Source organism: Pseudopipra pipra, chromosome 3 (genome assembly GCF_036250125.1).
Source record: "Pseudopipra pipra isolate bDixPip1 chromosome 3, bDixPip1.hap1, whole genome shotgun sequence".
NCBI lineage: Eukaryota > Metazoa > Chordata > Aves > Passeriformes > Pipridae > Pseudopipra > Pseudopipra pipra.
In genome coordinates, this window is record NC_087551.1 from 40,157,675 (window position 1) to 40,178,068 (window position 20,394).

The 20,394-nt window shown below is 38.2% G+C and overlaps 1 protein-coding gene across 4 annotated transcripts in view; it reads left to right on the top strand.

The window, feature by feature from the left end:
• ARID4B (AT-rich interaction domain 4B) overlaps window positions 1–18,531 on the top strand; it is an 89,896-nt gene extending 71,365 nt beyond the window's left edge. For all 4 annotated transcript variants that reach the window (XM_064648757.1, XM_064648759.1, XM_064648758.1 and 1 more), the window contains 7 exons: window positions 5,249–5,333; window positions 6,155–6,347; window positions 7,829–9,040; window positions 10,942–11,052; window positions 13,773–13,988; window positions 15,665–15,811; window positions 16,768–18,531. In XM_064648757.1, coding sequence (XP_064504827.1) covers window positions 5,249–5,333; window positions 6,155–6,347; window positions 7,829–9,040; window positions 10,942–11,052; window positions 13,773–13,988; window positions 15,665–15,811; window positions 16,768–16,898 — 2,095 coding nt within the window. In that variant the 3' untranslated portion in view covers window positions 16,899–18,531. The remainder of the gene's footprint in view (window positions 1–5,248; window positions 5,334–6,154; window positions 6,348–7,828; window positions 9,041–10,941; window positions 11,053–13,772; window positions 13,989–15,664; window positions 15,812–16,767) is intronic.
• Window positions 18,532–20,394: the final 1,863 nt, after the last annotated feature.

Consider the following 20,394-nt stretch of genomic DNA (forward strand, 5'->3'; position numbering starts at 1 on the left):
TGGGTGTGCAAGTTGCTGAAACTTCATTCTACTCGCTGAGGATTACTGTGTGTAACCATTCCAAGAGATTTCTTGCTTTTAAACTCTTGTTTTGGAATTCGCATGTAAACATAGAAGTTATTTTCCTTTTTGAGCAAATGTCATGCCATGCATATTATGCATGCTATGAGGTGAAATGATCAGATTTTTATTTGAGCAATACTACTTCAAATCTGAAGAAATGAGAAGTCAAAAATGAGCCTTCTTCACCTTGGAGATCCCAGCACTCCCATTCTCAAAGGAGAAATCAAGATTCTGATTTTTTAATTCTGCATTTTAAACAAATACGCATACTGGTATCAGAGGCATTATTTCTGTGACTAGGATATGTTTGATAAGAAAAGCATTTTTAGTAAACTTGCACTCATTTAAGAATTAAGGAACCTTGTTTGATCTTTCTGACAGCAGGACTTGCATTTTTATTTTTATGTGGTGTTTTAAAAGAGCCCTCTGAAAGACTTTGGGGGAGCAGGACTATTCACTGAAAAATATATCAGCGATTGAGATTTAGCTATGGGACTGTGTGTGGACTCTGCTAAATGTGGCTAATTTTTTTTAAATCAAGTAAAATTACTTACAGTTTTGAATTTGACAGAGTGGATAAGCCTGAGCTTAAGGCATCATCAAAATACTTCAGTATTTTAGTATTGTGAAGACTAGTCTCACAAGATGTAATAACTTGATTTAGCTTTTGGTCAGTCATAACCTGGAAAAATAACTGCCTTGCTTGGATAGGAAGCAATTCCTTCCTCTCCTTAATCATTGTAGCTTACTTAGCAAGGACAAGTACTGTACGTACAGGTACAGGGACGTACCGAACTAGGATTTTCTAATCATCTAGGGCTTTTTTAATTCTGTCATTCTCCTACCCCTAAAAGGTTGACTTTCCTGTTTCCCCTTTTGGTCAGTATGCCATTTAATGACCCATTCTTTAAACCCTACAAGTTTGAGCAGAAATCCTAAATAGCTACTAATGTTTCTTATCACAATTTAATTTCAATATCAGTCTGAGATTCAGAACAATTGTGCGTGGGGGGTGAGGGAGCGTGTTCACACACCTTGGGGTACTTGGAACGGAATTTGGTAAACTTGATATTCATTTTTTTAGTTTTTGGAGGTTTTTAATGCTCTGGAACCAGAGACAACAACTGTGGAACTTCTTTTTTTTTTTTTTTTCCTTTTTTTTATGAGTAAATAGGAAGTGCAGAAGCTGTACAGCTTTACGCTAAAGGATGTTGTTAGCTCCTGAGATTCAAGGGATATGTGTCTCTGATAAACGTAAAGAATGGCAGCGTTCAGTGGAGCCTGACTTGTAGTGAAAGGGAACGGTAGAAATCTCTACCCCGAGAGACCTGCTTATGTTACCATGTGTTAACCAAAAAAAGCAGAGAAATACAGAGAAACTGTGTTTCTTCTAACAGGCCAGTAATGTTTTTAATTACATGTGCTCTGTGTGAAACTAAAACTTCTTTGGGGCCTACAGTGCCAGTTCCTTCTGTTGTAATTTTAATCTTCAGCTGCCAGTGCAAAAAAAAGTTCATTTTATAAGTGCTTGAGGTGAATTTCTTCTGCAGCACGTTCCCAGTCATTAAAGGGTACATATTTTAAAAGCATTTAGATTGTTTAAAAACTGTGGGTCATTATGGTACAACATCACAAGGCTTGTTATTCTTGAATGTTTCAACTGTTTAAAACTAAGACTTACTATTTTCAACATTCCTTTCTTTCCTTCCTTCAGAAATCTGCCTGTGAAAATGCTAATTTCTGTCTCAGTTAGCTGAACCGTTACTTCATATATGAATTTTATACTTAACTATCAACCACTGAAATTTAATGTGTAGCAAAATTCCTGGTTCTGGAAAATAATGTATGTCATGGAGGAGGCAGGGGCAGAATTATTTAAAAAAAAATAGTGAAATTAAACAAACCAGAATCTTTAACTAATATTCCAGTATTTGGATGTCAGACTAACTCTCCTCCTTTCTTTGATCACAGCCAAATTAAATACTTGGTTCTTCCATGTTAGCAGCTACCGAGAGTTTACTGGAACTTTTCAGTGAATTTGCCAAGACTTGCTAGTTCCTTAAGGTCACTTGTCTTCCTGAGAAAGTGGTACCTTTGCTAGTATACATCTAGTCTGGAAAAAAATGCTTTTCTGCTTGTTTCCCCTCTAGTACTTCTGTGGAGGATTGACTGTGCAGTCTTTGAGAGTATGTTGTGATGTATTTTAGCTTGCAAGTAGTACATATGGATGTAATAGAATCAGTACATACTCTGATGGAAAGGGCCATTTGTTTTTTCTGCTATACAGCTATTCATTTCATTTTAGCTTTTTTTCTTCCTTCCTGTTTAAACTCCGCTTTCCGGCAGCCATTCATTTTAACCAGTAGGGCAGAAAAGCTTCTCTCCCTACTGGCTCTTCTTTGTCTTCATTTTGGTAAGGCAAAAGGGATGTTCCTTATGAAGGCATTTCAGGTTTTCATATGAAACCTGATTAAAAAAAATTAGGTAAATAATAATTTCATATTACATCCCTCCTCTTGGTTCTCAAAAAACTCTGTGCAAACTCTTTAAGAGCAGCTCCCCATCTTTTCTCCCTCGTCTCTGCACCCACCTGCTCACTTTAGGGTGGCGATGCAAGTAAGTGTGAAAGACAGCATTGTAGTAAAACAATGCAGGTGTTCTGAAAGCACATACTTCTTGTAATGAGAACTGAAGAGCTATTTTCATAATATTTTTGGGTTTATTTTGTTTTGTGAACAGACTGTCTAAAGCAAGATATTGATGAAGTAAGTTTTCATATTTTAGCAGGTGCAATTCCAGAAAGAAAGACTCTAGTCTGAGTCACACACCCCATTTAAATGCACCTTTCAGGGTGCCTCTGTGTCATGCAGTAGAGGAAAAAGTAATTTAGGATCATGTTGTCAGCTGTCACTTGGGATGTATCCTTTTTGCAGGATCTGTTTCAGCCTGGGGTCTCATTGTCACAGGTTTAGGCAAACCATATGCATCTGATGTGTGAATAGTGAAAGGAGCTGTGTGATGCAAAGGTGTGAAGTGTGGGCAGCTCATTCCCTGGAGAAGCTGTGAGGTTTCTGTGACACTGGCCTCTTTGCAGGGTCTGTGTGTTTCTTGTGCAGTCAGGTGTAAAGCAGGATATGCTCCGGCCAGGAACTGTGACTGTCACACATAGTGTTTCAGTTTGTGCTCCTTGAGATGAGGGCTTGTGTGACCACTGCTTCTAATATGTAACATTTAAGGCCCTGTGGTATGTACAGATATTCTCTTCAGATTCTGCATGTCTCCTTTGCTTTGGGTGCCCCCATGTCTATCAGCTGTCACCCCAAAAGGCACTGCAGTTACTCTGAATCACAGACAGTGTGGGCTGTGCACAGACTTTGCATAGGGGGAAGATTGTTTTCTTACTGGAAATGCATAGAATGACTGAATACAAATTTTGTATTCCAACATGGGTGAGGCAGAAAGGACACTGTCAGAATCATCACTTTTCACTGTGTTTGTCAAGTCCTGGTGCTGTTTTCCTGTGAGCATTTAGACCTAATAAAACAGTCTTACCTGTCTGTGGGTCACAAAGTCCATTTGGCAGTCACTTAGCAGTATTCCTTGTGGAAAGCATGTCTTTGACTTGAAGACAAGATTGCTTCACATAGAGTTTCCCACAGTCTCATAGAATATGGGATTTTTCCGTATTGGGAAACTTTGCAGAGTTATATTCCAGTTTTGGAGAGAAACTATTTACTGACCTTTCTCCTGGTAATGACAGTATAATAGTACAATGACAGTGATATCTGCAGCAGTATAGGCAATCTTGGTATGTCACAGTCTGCATGGTCTGCTGCAAGATTTTGTGATTTTTATGTCACAGAGAAGGGAAAAAAAGCCCAACAAATTGTTTTGGAAAGCTGTTTTTAAGAGATGACTGCTACTTCATTTTTCACTGTATTATTATGTGAAATTTAAGTTAATAATATACATTATTTAGCTTCTGAAATACTTTGCATAAATCTTAACTTAGCATATACATGAAAGCAAGTTGGAAACGGGCATGTTTTTCTCTATATGTTTTTAATTTATGTGTCACCGTTGTGGATATAATTGATAGTGTTGCAAAGAAGCTGAATTGGGGCTGTGTCAGTAGTCGTATATATAAAAATGGTGGAAAGTCAGCATGGTCATGAGTGCATTGTGCTTGACTCCATCTTGTACTAGTTGTCTAGGGGTGTGTGGTTTGGGTTTTTAGGTCTTTAGTGGTGATGGGTTTTTTGAAGTTGTTTTTTTCCCCCTCTATTCTCATGTTTACCTAGAGGGACCAGAATTTGTTTGTATGTTAATACATAGTATTTTTTAACAGACCTATTTCTTATGCAGATGGTTCTTGAATTCACAGTTGTAGTAAAACAGCTGATTATAATTGGGAGAAAAAAATTTATTTAATTGATTCTTGAGTTTTTTCAGAAGTACACAATGAATCTGGCAAGTACAGTACCATAGTTACAGTATATTCTTACTAAGAATGTACTTCTTTAGTCCTGGATTTGTATTTGACAGGGCTAGTCTTAGATAGTAAGATGCCTGTTGTTAATATCTTGGCACTATTTAGTATGTTTCTGTCTTGTATCATTCTGATACAAAACGGAAATATTTAACTGAAAAGGAATTGAAAAGTGTTACTGTGGAGTCAGTGACTGAAAAGTTAGTGTCTCCAAAGGGTTAGTCACTCCAAATATCACTTTGCAGACACGCAGGATCAAAAGAGTTTATTAACTGGTCACATTTTATGCAGTTGTAAGAACTTATTGTTAAGGTTTTACAGTGTGTGTGTACATATATATATATATATATATATATAAAAAAATATAAATATATATGAAGGGATACCTCTTGGAGGTCCATAAAGATTTGTCATTCAGGTAGTTTGTTTTACCTTTATACATGGATTTCCTGTTGTTTAGTGCAGACTGGCAAAATAGCAGATTTTGCAGTTACTCTTCAGTGTAAAAAAAACTTCAATCCTCTGAACCTTAGCTGAAACTTCACAGATTTGAAAAGTACACAAGTTACTTGATTCAAATTGCAGTTCTGTTTTTATATTTCTACTAATTCTCTTTTTTGTTGATTAAATTTCTCATATGATGTCGTGATTATCTGCTTAAAATCATAAATGTGTACAATTTCTTTTTGTGTTTAGGTATGATGAATGGATAAAGGCAGACAAGATAGTGAGGCCAGCTGATAAAAATGTACCAAAAATTAAGCATCGAAAGAAAATAAAGGTAGTTTTTCTCCCTTTTCTCCCTGGTTCCCCCCAACTTTGATTTGATACATACTTCAGTAATCCTCACCTCCCTTCCTGACCTTTAGATTGGCCTACAAATGCTTGACAGGGAAAGCAACTCTGTAGGCTTCTAAAAACAGATACTGTTTTTGTGAAGGTTTTGGTTTTGCTCTTTGGGGGGGGAAGCTTCTCTTTGCTTCTTTCCTGTATTTTTTAATGAAATGTACTGTATGCATTTACAGAAAACAAATGAGAAGGATCCAAATTTTTATCAGTGTTGGGAGCCAGCTCAGGGGGTGAAATTTCTGAGCTCCCTGATTCTGGAGAGCAAACCTATGACTAGTCTATGTGCATGGGACTTTATAATTTTATTGCCAAGCATTTCTTCCAAAATTCATTCTTTTACAACTGATATTTAGGCTCAGGTGATGATATATTCCTTGGACTGTGAGCTGCAAGGAAGCTTTTCCTTCTGCCACAGATACTGGCACTCTTCCTACCCCCTGCCCAGCACCTTCAGAACCTGACAGCTGCCCTGCCACTGCTGAGCCTGGCATCCTGCGGTGCCATTGCTCCTAGAGCACTGGCTGTGTTTGCTTTCCAGTTTGTTTTAGTATTGGCAAAGTCCCTGTCTTCAGTAGAAAGGTCTTGGCATGGAACACAGAAAGGTATTCGTAATCTTTCAAACGAAGGGGAGAGCTTTTCTTCACAGGTTGAATGTTAAAGATAACTGTAAATATTGTGTAATTGTAATCTTTGTTAAGATGTGCGGTCAAATGAAATGTTTGTTATTTTTTTTAAATCTTTTCTTTCGCCTAGAACAAAACTGACAGAGAGAAGGAAGAGAAGTATTCTCCTAAACCCTCTAAATTGCGACGTTTGTCAAAACCCCCCTTTCACACCAGCACATCACCAGAGACTGGGTCCAAACTTGACAGCACTGAAGCCAAAAATACTGAACAAGCTCCAGTTAAATCAATAGAAATTACTTCTGTGATTAATGGGCTACAAGGTATTGTACTATAAAGTTTTCTAATTCTGTAAATGGCCTTTAAACAGGGGTAAATGTCAGTGTAGAACAACTGATGCAACTGAACACTTTGCCAGTGTTTGTCTGGCTAATTACAACATTATCTTCAGAAATAACCCTTGGACAAAAGCAATGTTGGCAGTTTCTGAAAACAGGTAGTGTGGATTCAGTGTGTCAACAGTCAGTTACATTCTATGTGTTGCCATCCTCTTTTTGTTTGATATAGAGCAAAGAATTTTTGCTTCCTATGTAATGTGTAAATTTTCAATTTTTGATTTATCTAACTTTTAGGACCCATTATTTTTAATTTTTTTTTTTGCCTTGAAAAACAGAACTAATAAAGCTAGGTTTCACATCAGCTTGTCTGTCGTTGCTAACACTGTTTGCCCTTTTCCACACATTTACAGCAACATTATAATAACTGGTTGCTTCTCTTTATCCTTAGTTTAGAGTTGCTTCTCTTTATCCTTTAGCCTCCAGAGAAAGAAATCATATGGTGTAGGTAGTTTGGGCTACCGCAAATTTTTGTGGGAATTATGTGAATTTAATAATCTTTCAGAGTTATTTGAACTTGGCTGACACTGGCCACTGGGTTCCAAAATTGTAGGTGGAATAACAGTCAACATAATCTATGAAGCTTCATTTCCTTCGGAAATGAGAAACAAAAAAGCAATTAGTGGTGACACTATTATTAGTGCTATAATTAATCTGTAATTAACTTTACAAATCAAGGAGTTATATGTATATATATATTTGAGCCAATTCCCGTATTTCTCCTTGTATTCATACCTTTTCCCATTGAATGGGATTGCTGATGATTCCTTCTCCATTGTATTTTTGTTCTTCTTTTCTCAGTTTCTTTATTGCTGACCCTGAATGTTCTTGCTGTTGTGCTACACTCTTGTTGTCCATTTGTTTCTCTAAGTACCGTCCATTATTGCTTTCACTTCCTTTTTCCAGCCTTGTCATCAGGTTGGTTTGTTAGAGAGTATCCAATGTGTGTGTTGTTATTCTGTCCTTTAGACTGGATTTTCCAGGGAAAATGATGTCTCTGTTCTAGGCTTTGGAAAAAAGGCAGATAATGGTAGTATTTGTAACCTGTAAGAAATATGTAAGCACATCTTTCAGTTCCTGGTTTGGGTAATTATGCAGAAGTTGGTATTTTATGGATTAATGTACTCTATGCTTTCTCCACATCTTCAGAAATTCCTGGAGATGTACTGTATAATACAGAATCTTCCTAGTTTCTAATCTAGGCATTATACCTTAAGTTTTTGAACTCTTCAGGAGGTACCATTTAAGCGATATACTGCTAAAGATTATTATAGCATGTCTTCATATCTGTAGAGTTTTCTTCAGTTGGATTTTTTTTTTTTGGTAATAATTCTTTGTAACCAGAATCAAGACAAACTTTTCTTGTTTTGTTTTTCTTTTTTTTTTATTTTGGATTTACTTTTAATTAGCTTCTGAAAGTTCTGATGATAGCGAGCAAGAAGATGACCAAAGTGCCCCGAATGTACATGCTGATGGCAAAGAGGAATCTCAGCCTGAAGCTGTAAGCCAAGATAAAAACGAACTCCGTCTAAAAGAAGAACAGAGCAGTTCATCCCTCCCAGAAGAAACTAAAGCTCTTACAGATGCAGGAGTGCCCAAGTCAGTATCCAAGTCTCCTGAAAGACTGAGAAAAGAGATGGAAGAGTTATCTGAAGAGAGTGACTCCGATGGAGAAGATGAAGCTACAAAGAAGAGAAAGGATGTAAAAAAGGAGATAGTGGATAAAACAGCAAAACCACAAGTGAAACGTGGTAAACGAAGACACTGTGTTGCAGAGGAATCTTTGAAGACAGTGTCACCTAATAGAAAGGATGAGAAGTCCAAAAACAAAGACTCCCTTAGTTTAGAAAACAGCAGTAACAGCTCCTCGGATGAAGATGAGGAAGACAAATCTAAACTGAAAATCACTCCAACGAAAAAGTACAATGGACTAGAGGAGAAAAGGAAGTCTTTACGGACAAGTACTTTCTATTCCGGATTTTCTGAAGTGGGAGAGAAAAGAATAAAGCTTCTAAATAACTCTGATGAAAGACTTCAGAACACCAGAGCAAAGGATCGAAAAGATGTCTGGTCAAGTATTCAAGGGCAATGGCCGAAGAAAACACTGAAGGAACTGTTCTCAGACTCTGACACTGAGGCTGCCGCCTCCCCTCCACATGCTGCTCCCGAGGATGCTGCAGCAGAGGAGCAGCTTCAGACTCTTGCAGAAGAAGGTATTTCTTTGCCTAGCTGTGAACTTGAAAAATCTTTGCCGGCTAGTGTGGATGTGAAACCTGTTGAGGAGAAACCGACTGAAGTGGGTGAGAAGAAAGTTGAATTTCCAAGCAGTGGCAGCAATTCAGTGCTAAATACTCCTCCTACAACTCCTGAGTCGCCTTCCTCTGTAACTGTAACGGAGTCCAGTAGACATCAGTCCAGTGTCACTGTCTCTGAGACGCTGCCACCAAATCAAGAAGAGATACGAAGCATCAAAAGTGAAACAGATAGCACAATAGAGGTGGACAGTGTGGCAGGGGAACTGCAAGACCTCCAGTCTGAGGGAAATATTTCTCCAACGGGCTTTGATGCCAGCGTCAGCTCCAGTAGTAGTAATCAACCAGAGCCAGAGCATGCTGAAAAAGGTAAAGGAAAGGGTAAACAGAGCATTTTTAGCATTGCTGATGTGTTTTCATTCTGTTGTGGTTATGCTGCAGGGAAGTTAGTTGTTGGAGGAAGTAGTAGCCTGCTGTCCATTTCAAATGTGTGGAAATAGCTTAATAATTAAGTGAATAAATATGATCTGCCAAGAAGTTTATTGGCCTTCCATTAAAAAGAAAATGGTGATGGTGTCAGTGAGGGATAAAGTATGTAAGAATTAAGTTTTTACTAGACAAGTAGTAAAATTAAGTAGAATTAAGTTTTTCTAGGCAAGAAAAGCCCAGAGCAAACAGTAATAGCTTGTGTAAGGCCTATTTATTGTAGCAAGATGGAAGTATTTTAAACACCCTCCTCAGAAGTAGAAGAAGAAGATTCTTGCATAAAATTTGATTCTCTGTAAGGTGTGTATTTGGGGGTAGAAAGCCCTCTTGCTGCTAGGCTGCTTAGGCAGCCATTTCAAACTTTTATTTTTTTTAGAACATTAACTTCATAAGATTCAAGTCAAGCTGATAACAAGCATTGACCTTTTTAGCTATGTTTCACTATCAGATGTGATTTTGCAGATTGAAGTTCCTATCTTGAAACCACTAGAGAAAAGGGGATAATAAACATGACCAGCACTTGTGCACATGATATCAGTGTAGTGCTGCCTACTTTTTAACTGTTGGCAAGATCCAAAAGCTTTTTTTCTGAAAGTAGCTGGCTCTTTTGCAGTTCATGAAAAGTACAGCTACTTTCACTGTGTTGTATTGCCTAAAAATTATGAACATAAAGGAAGAAAAATGCATTTTGGCTATAATCCTGAGATAAAAGTGGTTTCTTCATCTCAGTAGATTTCAGTTAACCGTTAACTAATTTTGCTCAAAATGCCCTTAAGCGATGTGATCTTCAGCATTCTGTTGGAAATGTTCTTCTGAAAATATGCAACAAAATGTGTTTCCTTAAACAAAGGAGAGAGTTTGGAAGAGATGAATGTGTAGCCCTCAGTAAATACACCTGTATCGCTTTGTTAATTATAGCTGCATAGGTTTAGAACTTAATTTGTTTGCTGTTTTATATTAAAGCAATTTATTGCCACTTAAAAGAAGTTTTACACTATTGTACAAGATTACTTTTACATGCCTTAGACTTCAACTTCCTCTCTGATTTCGTCAGCATGTTGCCTGCTTCAGAAAATTGGGTTCCTTAATTTAAATTGTTTTATTATAGGGGTCATTTTTAATCTGTAGGTCACATGGCTGGGAAACAACATTTGAACAACTCCTAAAACTCTCTCTTTTAGCATGTGTACTAGAATTATTTTATCTTCCTTTTCTACTTTTTCCCCTTGTAGTCACAAATACCAGTAGACTTTTTCCCTTGGTTTTTTTTGTTTGCCTTCCTTTTTTTGTGGATTTTTTTTAATATTATCTAAGATTTTAATACTTTCAATTAACGTAACTGCTGATCACAAGTGATGGCTTCAGTTTTTTTCTCACAGCTTCCAAGTACAACAAACTTTTAAAAACATTTTTCAGTTCCAGTAGGTCTTGATAACTTTTCTAGTAAATGTATTCCTTTTTAATTTACAGTATTCAAAAAATAATAAATCCACATGGTTCAAGAGAAATTCTGGTGATGTATGCGGGAAAGTTATCTGTAATCATCTTACCTGGGCACTCCATATGAAAAAACTTTGCCTTCCATTGTCTTTCACCTACTCTTGTCAGTAAAAGTACAAAACTGAGCTGTATTAAGGATAGGCAGGAACAGTTGCATTGTTGTCTACAGACTTAAGTTCTGAAGTATTTTTGGCAGGGGAGGGAGTGAGACTGAGAAAAACACACAGAAGTGCGAGCATTTATTTACTTTCGATTTCTTCTTTTTTTTCTTTTCCCAATTATAGTCTGTACAGGCCAAAAAAGACTTAAAGATGCTCAGGGGGGAGGCAGCTCCTCAAAAAAGCAGAAAAGAAGCCACAAAACATCTGTGAACAGCAAAAAGAAAAGTAAAACTAGTAAGTACAGCGGCTTAATGTGAAATGAAATGTGTGAAAGTACCGTGTCATCTGTTCAGATGATTGTAGGAGATAAAGTCTGGATATAAAAAATGTAGTAGGACAAAATGTTCTCATCAGGGAATTCTTAATACTGTTTAAATGAAGAAACTGCTCTACCTGAATGTCAAAGTGTTTTTAAATGTCTTGTATTACTTCTGGGCCTATTTCTGAGAGGTCCTTAATATCGTGTAATTCAAGAAGACTAAGAAGAGAGAGTATTTCACACATGGCAGAATTGGGACAGGTATCTCTGTACCACGATAACTGCCTGTTTTAGAGGACGTGAAGGAAATTATAGTCTCTGTTTTCTGCAAGATGAATTTTTAGAGGCTCATATCTCTACCCTCTAGCAAATATGAGAATAATTCCAGAAGAATAGAGACTCTTGTTTTCTTCCTGTACAGTAAATAGTGTAGCTTTTGCAGTTTTTTGTAGTTGTAGAAGCTAATTGGAATAGAAACCACAGTACTGGGAAGCTTAATAAAAGCAGAGGTGTATTAGGGGTCATACGCACATGTGTTTGGGAGACAACAAGATCAATTACTGCTTCATTTCACTGTTAATAAAGAATACCAGGAAACAGTCAACTAGGGAGTGGAGTCAGGAGGATAACTGAAAAAATGCAGTTAAAGGAAGGATCCAAAGCATACACCATGCCTTTTTTCCCCTCTCTCCCCCACCTCCCTTCCTTCCCTCCCTGTTTTATTTCTTTTAACAGCTTTTACTAAAAGTTTGTACTTTCTGGTCTGGTATTTGCTTTCACCCCACCTTTCCTTCATGTTTATTGATCTCCTCTTCATATTTTCTTACCCTTTTTAATTCTATTTCTCTAGTCTCTTCCATTTTCCTTATTCCTCCCCTCACCCCAGGAATTAAAGTAACAAAACAAACTGAATTTGCAGAACTAATACACCATTTTTAGCCTTGCCATTATTCCCTTGGATTTGGTGAATATATCCCTTTCTCTCAACCTATGTCTCCATCAGGATGCAAACAGTTCAAATCTAGAATTGTTTTTTGTACCACGTAGTCCTTGGTGTGTATGTGATGTTTTTGTTAGACTTCAGGCACTGCTGAATGTGATAAGGAAAATAAATAGATAAAATATGGCGTTAGTTGTAAGCAAAAAAAATACTTTTGCCAAAATTCAGGTATACTTCTTAAACCTGCTTTTGTGGCAGCTTCAGCTCTTGCCTTTGTGTTAAGCCAGCCAACACCAGCAACTCTGCAGCTGGCTGAGTTCCTTCATGCTACAGGTATCTTGATATTCAGTTTCTCCTCTGTAGATCACCAAAGCATGAAGGCCAGGACCAAAAGAAACTTTCAGGTCTCATTTTGTCAACACCCAGGGCAGGAACAACTGAGGCATACGTTTTTCTTAATAAATTAGAGTTCAACATGGTTTTAAAAACAACTCTAATGATGGAGAATCTGAAGATTTCCTAGTCATTTTATTCCACTGCTTCACTAGACTTGTGTTGAATTAGTCTCTTGCCCCTGCTTTCACCCCAGTTTTATTTCAGTAATGCTAAAAAACCATCATCCTTTCAATTGTTACTCATAAATCTTGTCTTTTAGACAGATTACCTTGTTACTGTCCTTTGGGCAGTTTGATTAGAAAACTGTTCAGTTCAGCCTGTTGCTTTATAGTTAGTTTTCTCCACTTGATGTTGAAAAAGTTATTCTGTTTTGGGTCAGCTATTTTCCCAAAATTAAAAAATTTTGTCATCATATCTGAGGAATTTGTAGATTATGTCACACACATTCAGATTATTGATAGTCATTTTAGTAGAGAAAAAATAGGGTGCCATATGGTAAAGAAAAGGCCGATTGTTTACTCTCATTTCTGCTACACGTGTCCTAAAAACACAGTCAAAGGCTTGTCTGTAATTGTTTGTTCAAAAATGAGATAGAAATTAATATATATATTGAGTGCTGTGTTAGAAATTGATATTAAAAAATGTAAACAGGAGACGGGACGTAACAGTCAAACTTGCGAACTCTTAGAAAAAGTGCAGCCCCATAAGCAGACAGATGTGGTTCATTTTGGCACAAGGCTGATGCATTGGACTGCCTCTTTGCCTTATTTTCTAATATAGGCAATTTATTTATGGCTGTGATTCTAGAGCAACAAGTGTGATGCTGTCATGAACCATTCAGAGAGTAGAGTGCACCTTCCCTCTGGGGACCTTGAGCAGTTGGGTTGTATTCGAGAGTCTCCTTACAAGAAGCGTGTCCTGACCCCACCCCCTTATGTTTTTGCACACACACTTTCAGCAAAATCCTTGCCAGTCTTTAGGATGAATTGTGGTGCCAGAGTCTGGCATTTCTAACCACCCTCTAGGTCTGTAGGATCGTGGTTCCCATAGGTCCACAGAACAGCTCTGAGTCTACCTGCACAGCAACTAACAGGGTGGTGTTTCCAGTGCAAGGTTTCTCTTTCACAGTTTGCAACAATCAGAGGCCCCATTATATACCTGGTTTGTGGTTCTATACTTGGGCACCAGTGATGCAGAGAGCTGTGTGCCAAGCTGCTATACCAGGATGAGTTCTGTCATTTTAGAGTTATAGGATTTGGGTCAAATAAACTCCCATTACATGAAAATTGGTGCAGGAATAGCTTCTGATAAGCATTCATTTGGGCTTTGTTTTATAACAAGGTCTTCTTGTTTTTTCAGCAAACAGCAGTGACAGTGACGAACTATCTGCTGGTGAAAGTGTGTCCAAGTCTCAGTCAGCAAAATCAGTTTCTACTGGCATGAAGTCTCACCAAACCAAATCACTCACAAGAACACAATCTCCAGGAAAATGTGGGAAAAATGGAGAGAAGGAGTCTGATCTCAAAGAACAGAATAATCGTTTGCCCAAAGTTTACAAATGGAGTTTTCAAATGTGTAAGTATTTTCTTGAAAACACACCTAGTGGCATCTTGTGGTATAGTATAAAAAGGCTTTTTTAATTTTCTGTATTTTGGCTTTTTTTTTTCATCCTGAGTTTGCTTAATTTTGTGATAAATCTTTTTTTTTTTTTTGCAAATGTAGCACAGGGAACCACCTATATCACACTCTTCCAGGACTGTTTTTAGATATGGCTCCTGAGCTGACTTGAGGTTCTTGCTGTCCTCTGCATACCTGCCGTTCTGGGATGAGTGTTATCTACTCTGTGTGCTTCTTCCCTTGATATTTTCTTGCTGTTTTACTCCTCATTCTCTAGCGTTCAGACACTTAGGTGATTGATTTGTAACTTTTTCCCTTCCGTTCTGTCTCAATGACCCAGGACATGTTTACTATTTCTAGTATTAAGAGCTTTCGTGGTGTTTGTTTCAGTCAAGCTACAGGTACAGCTAGGGGTGAGCTAGGTGTAGCTGGAAGTGAGCAGTGTGGAAAGGATCATGCATTTGCTTATCTGAAAAAGAGATCAATGGCTTATTAAAGCCCTGATATTAGTGCAACTTATTAATTGAATCTGACCCTGATGTGTTGTTTTTTTTTTTCCTCTCCAACCCTGAATCTCAGCATTACTCTACTTTTAAAAGTATTTTTCTCCTAATACTTCTTTACAGTCAAGTTACATTCTGGTGCTCTTCAGGAGTGTGTAACGTAAAAGGTTTTTGTTGTCACTTACTGGCCTGTTGAGATTCATTGAATGCTTTCCTGGTGCAACACCTTTAAAGAGCTTTTGCTCCTTCCATTCCTTGTACCTTGGCTACATTCCATATACTGAAGCTGCTTGGCAGAAGGTGGTCTATGGAGTGCTGTTTGACACATTTCCTGCTGTTGCAGAGTCAAAGACACTTGCAGTGTCTCTGAGCTTTCTTTGTTTTCCCACAGCCTAATATAGTTGTGGCTTTTGGTCCTTAGGTGCTACCTTCATTGTAGGTTGATGGAGTGCATTCTGCACCCCACACAGTAGTTTAAATGATTCTTAAATGTTTTTGAATTGAGTTTCTCCAGTGTGGCTGCCCTGGATTGAACTGAGAATTTCTCCTGCCAGTGCCGCCCACAGCTGTATGCCATGCTGTGGAGAGCTCCCAGCTGAAACAGCTCCTGTGCTGGCTGTGTCCAGTGAGGAGAGTCCTGCATGGTTGTACCTTACAGCCCATACTCCATGGATTCTATTAGAACCACCCCACAGCTGTTCAGATTCCTGTTGTAACCTGCTTGTTTTGTCACAACCATGACAAATCAGGCCTGGTGTCTTGGGCCAAACTGAGCTCTAGGAAGGACTGAAAACAACAGGCTTAAAACTAGTTCTGGCCCTTATGTTTTCACCAGTTGTTTTAATTTTATTTTGTTTTCCTTCCTATGGGGAGTGGAATGCTTTTTTTTCCTCTTCCTTAAAAAAATCCAAAAAGGTGTATGATGGTGTCTTGTAAAAAATAATAAAAAATATGAACAAATTTGTGGTAACAAACAGCAGCTGCTGCTGTTGCTGTGTTTCTTAGCTTTGCTGTCTGCTACCTCAAAGCACATCACTAAGCTTTTGAGTACTTCCCACTTCACTGACATTCAGAAGTGTTTGGAAATGCTTAAAAATAAGCAATAATTAACAAAGATTGTTTAACTTGCAGCTGACTTGGAAAACTTGACTAGCGCTGAGCGCATAACAGTTCTCCAAGAGAAACTGCAAGAAATCAGGAAACATTACCTGTCCTTGAAATCTGAGGTGGCTTCCATTGACCGAAGAAGAAAGCGCTTAAAGAAAAAAGAGCGGGAAAGTAAGTGCTGGGAACTAAATTCTACTTCTAGAGGGATAAATTGCATGTCATGTTATTAAGGTGCTAACAAGATTGGATAATTTATAGGGAAACCTGTGCCATTAGGAGTGTGGTTTTGTTTGTTTTTTGGGATATGCTGTGTGCAGTTATTTTATGACCTTCAGAAGGTAGCGATTAGATACCCAGTCACTATGTAAGGGAGCATTAACAAGGCATGCAATCTATTTAATACTGTTCTGGCAGAACTACTATACAGGAAAAAAAAACAACAGAAATATAAACTTTTCTATCCAGTGAACAAAGCATCTAAGGGTATGAATCACTTTTCTTCAAGTTATAGATAAATTTACTGTAGTACTGCTTGTGGGCCTAGTTAGTGCTTTGCCCTTAGGATAAGGAGTTTGTTCCATGAGTTTAAGGGAGACCAATCAAATTGCTCATCTTTCTGAAGCAGCTGCACCTATTGCTGTAGGGAATGTTCTGGTGTGCCTGCTTCTAGGAATGCTAAAAGGATCATTTTCTCAGTGTGAGAAATGCCACATGTAAGATTTTTGTAGCTGCAGCCATCACATGGGAATTGCAGTTGCTGCTCGGTTGCCGGAGCAGGGTGTATGCGCAGATTCAGTGCTGAGTCCCACAGAAAAGAAAAGGAACAGTTGACTGTGCTGGTGGGTCAGGAATGAGCTCTGGCATCCTTTGGCTGAGCCCTTGATCTGCGTGGTTGATGAACCAGGGCTACAAGGTTAAAAATGCTGTAGTGTCTTGCATACAGCTGACTATTTCTGTCAGGGTATTTCCTACTAGGAAACTAGGGAATAAAAAGGCTTTTTTCTTTTTAATTGCTAGGCATTAGTTGCTGGAGTCAGTATATACCAATGCTTGTTGTTGAAGAGGAAAACATTTTTATTGCTTGATTTATAAATCTGTATAACCTGTGTTTTCCTTTTCCCGTGCAGGTGCTGCTACTACATCATCTTCCTCCTCATCACCTTCCTCTAGTTCCATTACGGCTGCAGTTATGTTAACGTTAGCAGAACCTTCTATGTCAAGTTCGTCACAGAATGGAATGTCAGTTGAGTGCAGGTGACAGCAGGACTTGCCAAAGCACTTTGCACTTAATGGCTGCTGAGGGCCACTCTTTTTTTTTTCTTTTTTTTTTTTTATACTGCACAGTGGCACAAAATTCAGACAAGCACTATTTTATATTTAAAGTTGTTTCTTGACAAGCTAACTTTGCACTTAAGTGCACTTTTATGAAGAAAAAGTACAACAAACTGCTTTTCCTCAAGCAATAATTGTTTCCAACTTGTCTGGGAATTGTAAGTCTAGTGACTCGAAGGCCTTCCACTGTGGCAAATGGAGGCTGTTCACTGCCTGTAGAGACAGGACAATAAGCATATAGTTGTTGGGGTGATCTAAATCAATGTGGTAAGGCTTACTGTATTCCCTGGTATTTTGTTAAAGCTGGAACATTTGATATTTTTCCATTTATTTATGACAAATATTGAAAATATTTTCATTTGTACAAGCTAATTGTTTTTTAACTGCTAAGTCACCTTATAGTGGCTTAATTGTATACGTCAAGCACATCTATTCAAAACCTGCAGTTAGTAAGATGTTTGACATCAGTCCTGATAACCAAATATGAGGATTCCTTAAAAAAAAAAAAGACTGACTAATGTTTACAGGTTTGAATTAGGCTTAAAGAGGTTACTCTGGGTTTTAAGGACCCATTAATTGGAATGAAACTACTGTACTTTGCCATTTTTCTATAAAACAGTATTTTTTTTTTAATTTTGATAAAATACATTATGAAAAAGAAAGAAAATGGCTAACAAACTGTATTAAATCTTAATGTATAAAGATTGTATTCAGCCAGTTTAAAGTGTATATTTATTCATAATGGATTATAACAGGTATATTTTTGTGTTTTCTTGTAAATGTTTCTTTTCCCCTTAAAGCAACAAATATTTCATTTTTAATGCTTATTTTATTACGAGCTTCAAGGAGAGGACTTCAAGAGGGAGTAAAGTGTGAGGTTATAATTTGTGGTTGCTGATACCAACACTGCCACAAAAGGGTAATTGTTTTTAAAATAACTAGCTAGCCGAGTGGTAGATGTTTAATTTTTTAAATGCCTTGTACAAATTCCAAAACCAACTTCAAAATGTTTTCACTTGTATTGATTTTATGTTGAATGGATCCCAAGCTCTCTCCTGTTAATTCTATACCTTTGTAAGACATTTGTATATTGCGGAAGTGTTCATTCAAGCTATTTAATACCTGGCACTGTTAATACACAGTACTTTATTGTACAGATTGTTTTACTGTTTTAATTGTAGTTCTGTGTACTTCTTTTGCCTGGGGAAATAGGGGCTGGCATGTTTTTCTTTGTTTTCTGGCAATACAACATGTAAGAATTCAAAGCATTTTGTTTGTAGATGCTAGAGTGTCAGAATCCTTTTCATTTGACTTTTCTAAGAAAAGCATTTTCAGTCTTCGTAGTGTGCGCTTAAGATTATAACTGATTTTATTGAAAATGGTTTCCAAGTATTCAGAATTGTACAGGACTGTAAAAATTTGTTGACAGACATTGAAGGAAAAGCTTATAGAAAAAAGCTATAAAATATATATTAGGTTCTGCAGAAAATGGAGAGTTATGTAATATATTGTACAAATGTAAGCAAAGGCCTCTGAAATAAAATGCCATAGTTTGTGAATCCCTGATTTTGTTTCTAACAGTTTAATTAAGCAACTGTAGTGTGTTCATGAAAATTACGTCAAGCTGCAGAATCAGTTTAGCAGATGATCTTTGATGTGCTGTAGTAGGCATATAAAGATACCTTAGAGCAGGTGCATTGGCCAGATTTTCCTCTTGGCAATTAATTCAAATACATCTTCTTTTTCAGCAGAAAGCGAAAGCGTGGCCCATCATGAAGGCAGTGCCTCTTGAAACAAACTGCTGGCTACAGTTTAGTTAACCAAAATACTGTTACACCTGCAAAATGACAGATTACTGATGAGACTGACAGGAGCAAACAATGATAAATAACTTCTGGAAACACTGACCGTGTTAAGAACTACCAGTGACCTGACGCTGATAGGAGTAATTCTAATAATTTCAGTGGGGCTCCTCAGAGGGTATTTTCATCTGTTTGAGTGGAATCAAAGTTGTAATAGTTCAGTTCTGCTTTTCAGTCCCAGTAGGCATAACAGGTGTTGATGTAACTGGGAACTACATCTGGGCAAGCAAGAGCAAATTCAGCTCTTCACTCACTGCTAGTTCTTGATGAGTTCTCAGTTTTAGTGCCAGCATATTTGTTTTGATGTGACAATTACTGACTGAGGTCGGGGGGGGGGGGGGGGGCAATTTGTTTTACCTGTTTAAAACAGGGATCATTAATCACCTTCCCACTCCCAAATGGAGTTTTTGCATTAGTAGGATTTTTGCTTTTCCTCAATACAGAGATTATTTGATTTTTATTGTACTTCTCATGCAGTTTGATGGCTAGTCAAACATTTTGTTCTGCATGTTTTACACTACACCTCTTCTGGGAAGTGTGTCTGTAAATGGTACTCTCCAGGTTCGTGGAACCACTTGTGTCCCAGTGGTTACAAAGGAAGGCACCTTTGCCAATCTGTTAGGCAGCAGTTTTATCCCATGTTCCAGTGGGTCAAACCTGAGCTGCTTTTCAGGATACGTATTGTAATGCAGCTTTACACGTGGGTGAGCTCCCTGCCTGGCATGTGCACTCTTCTTGCAGCTGAGGAAGTTTACCTCTAGCAGTGCCTGCTGGGCTGTTCCCTTACTCCTGAGTGCCTGCTTGGACCACAACCTGAGAGACGAAGCAAGACAAACTACCCCTGGTTTATCCTTTACACTTTGGCTGAGCAACAAACTTGGTCTTGTGTGTCTCACAATTGACGATGTAGGGAATAGCTGAGATTGGCGTATGCTGAGAGAAACGTGCCTTGCTTTAAGGCTCTGCATTGCTCCCACCTCCCTTAATTTGCAGTCTCCACTGTTGCCTGTACATACTTATGACTGGGTAGTTCCCATCATGCTGTGAAATTTCCTGCTCTCTGCCAGAGTTCTGGAGGCTCTGTGCCTCTTGCTGAGCTTCACTGACTGAGTCTCTGAAACATACCAGCTGAATGCTTGTCCAGTGTCATGTGGATGTGTCACGGTGGTTGAGCCTCTTCTGCCCCACCTGTGTCACCTGCAGTGCTGCTCCTCTGTCTGAAGGGAGATTGGAAAAGCCACTTAAAAGTCATGCAGCAGCCACCTGCCCATTCTTAAAAATTCGTGTATTCTCTTGGGCTGACCCCATCCATGAGGGTCCCTGCCTTTCCCAGCATTCAGAGGACAAGGCAGGGGATACCTGGTGCACATGTCAAGACTAATGCTTTCCCTTTATTCCACAGCTGCATTACTTGTTTTGCCTTCGATTCCAGATTGGTGCCAACAAAGTTGCTAATGCTGGCACCTCAAAAACTGCATCAAACGTGTAACGTGACAGCCCAAGAGCTATCCTGTTTGCTTCAGCTCCGCTTGGATCTGAGGATCGTGGGCAATCAGTGAG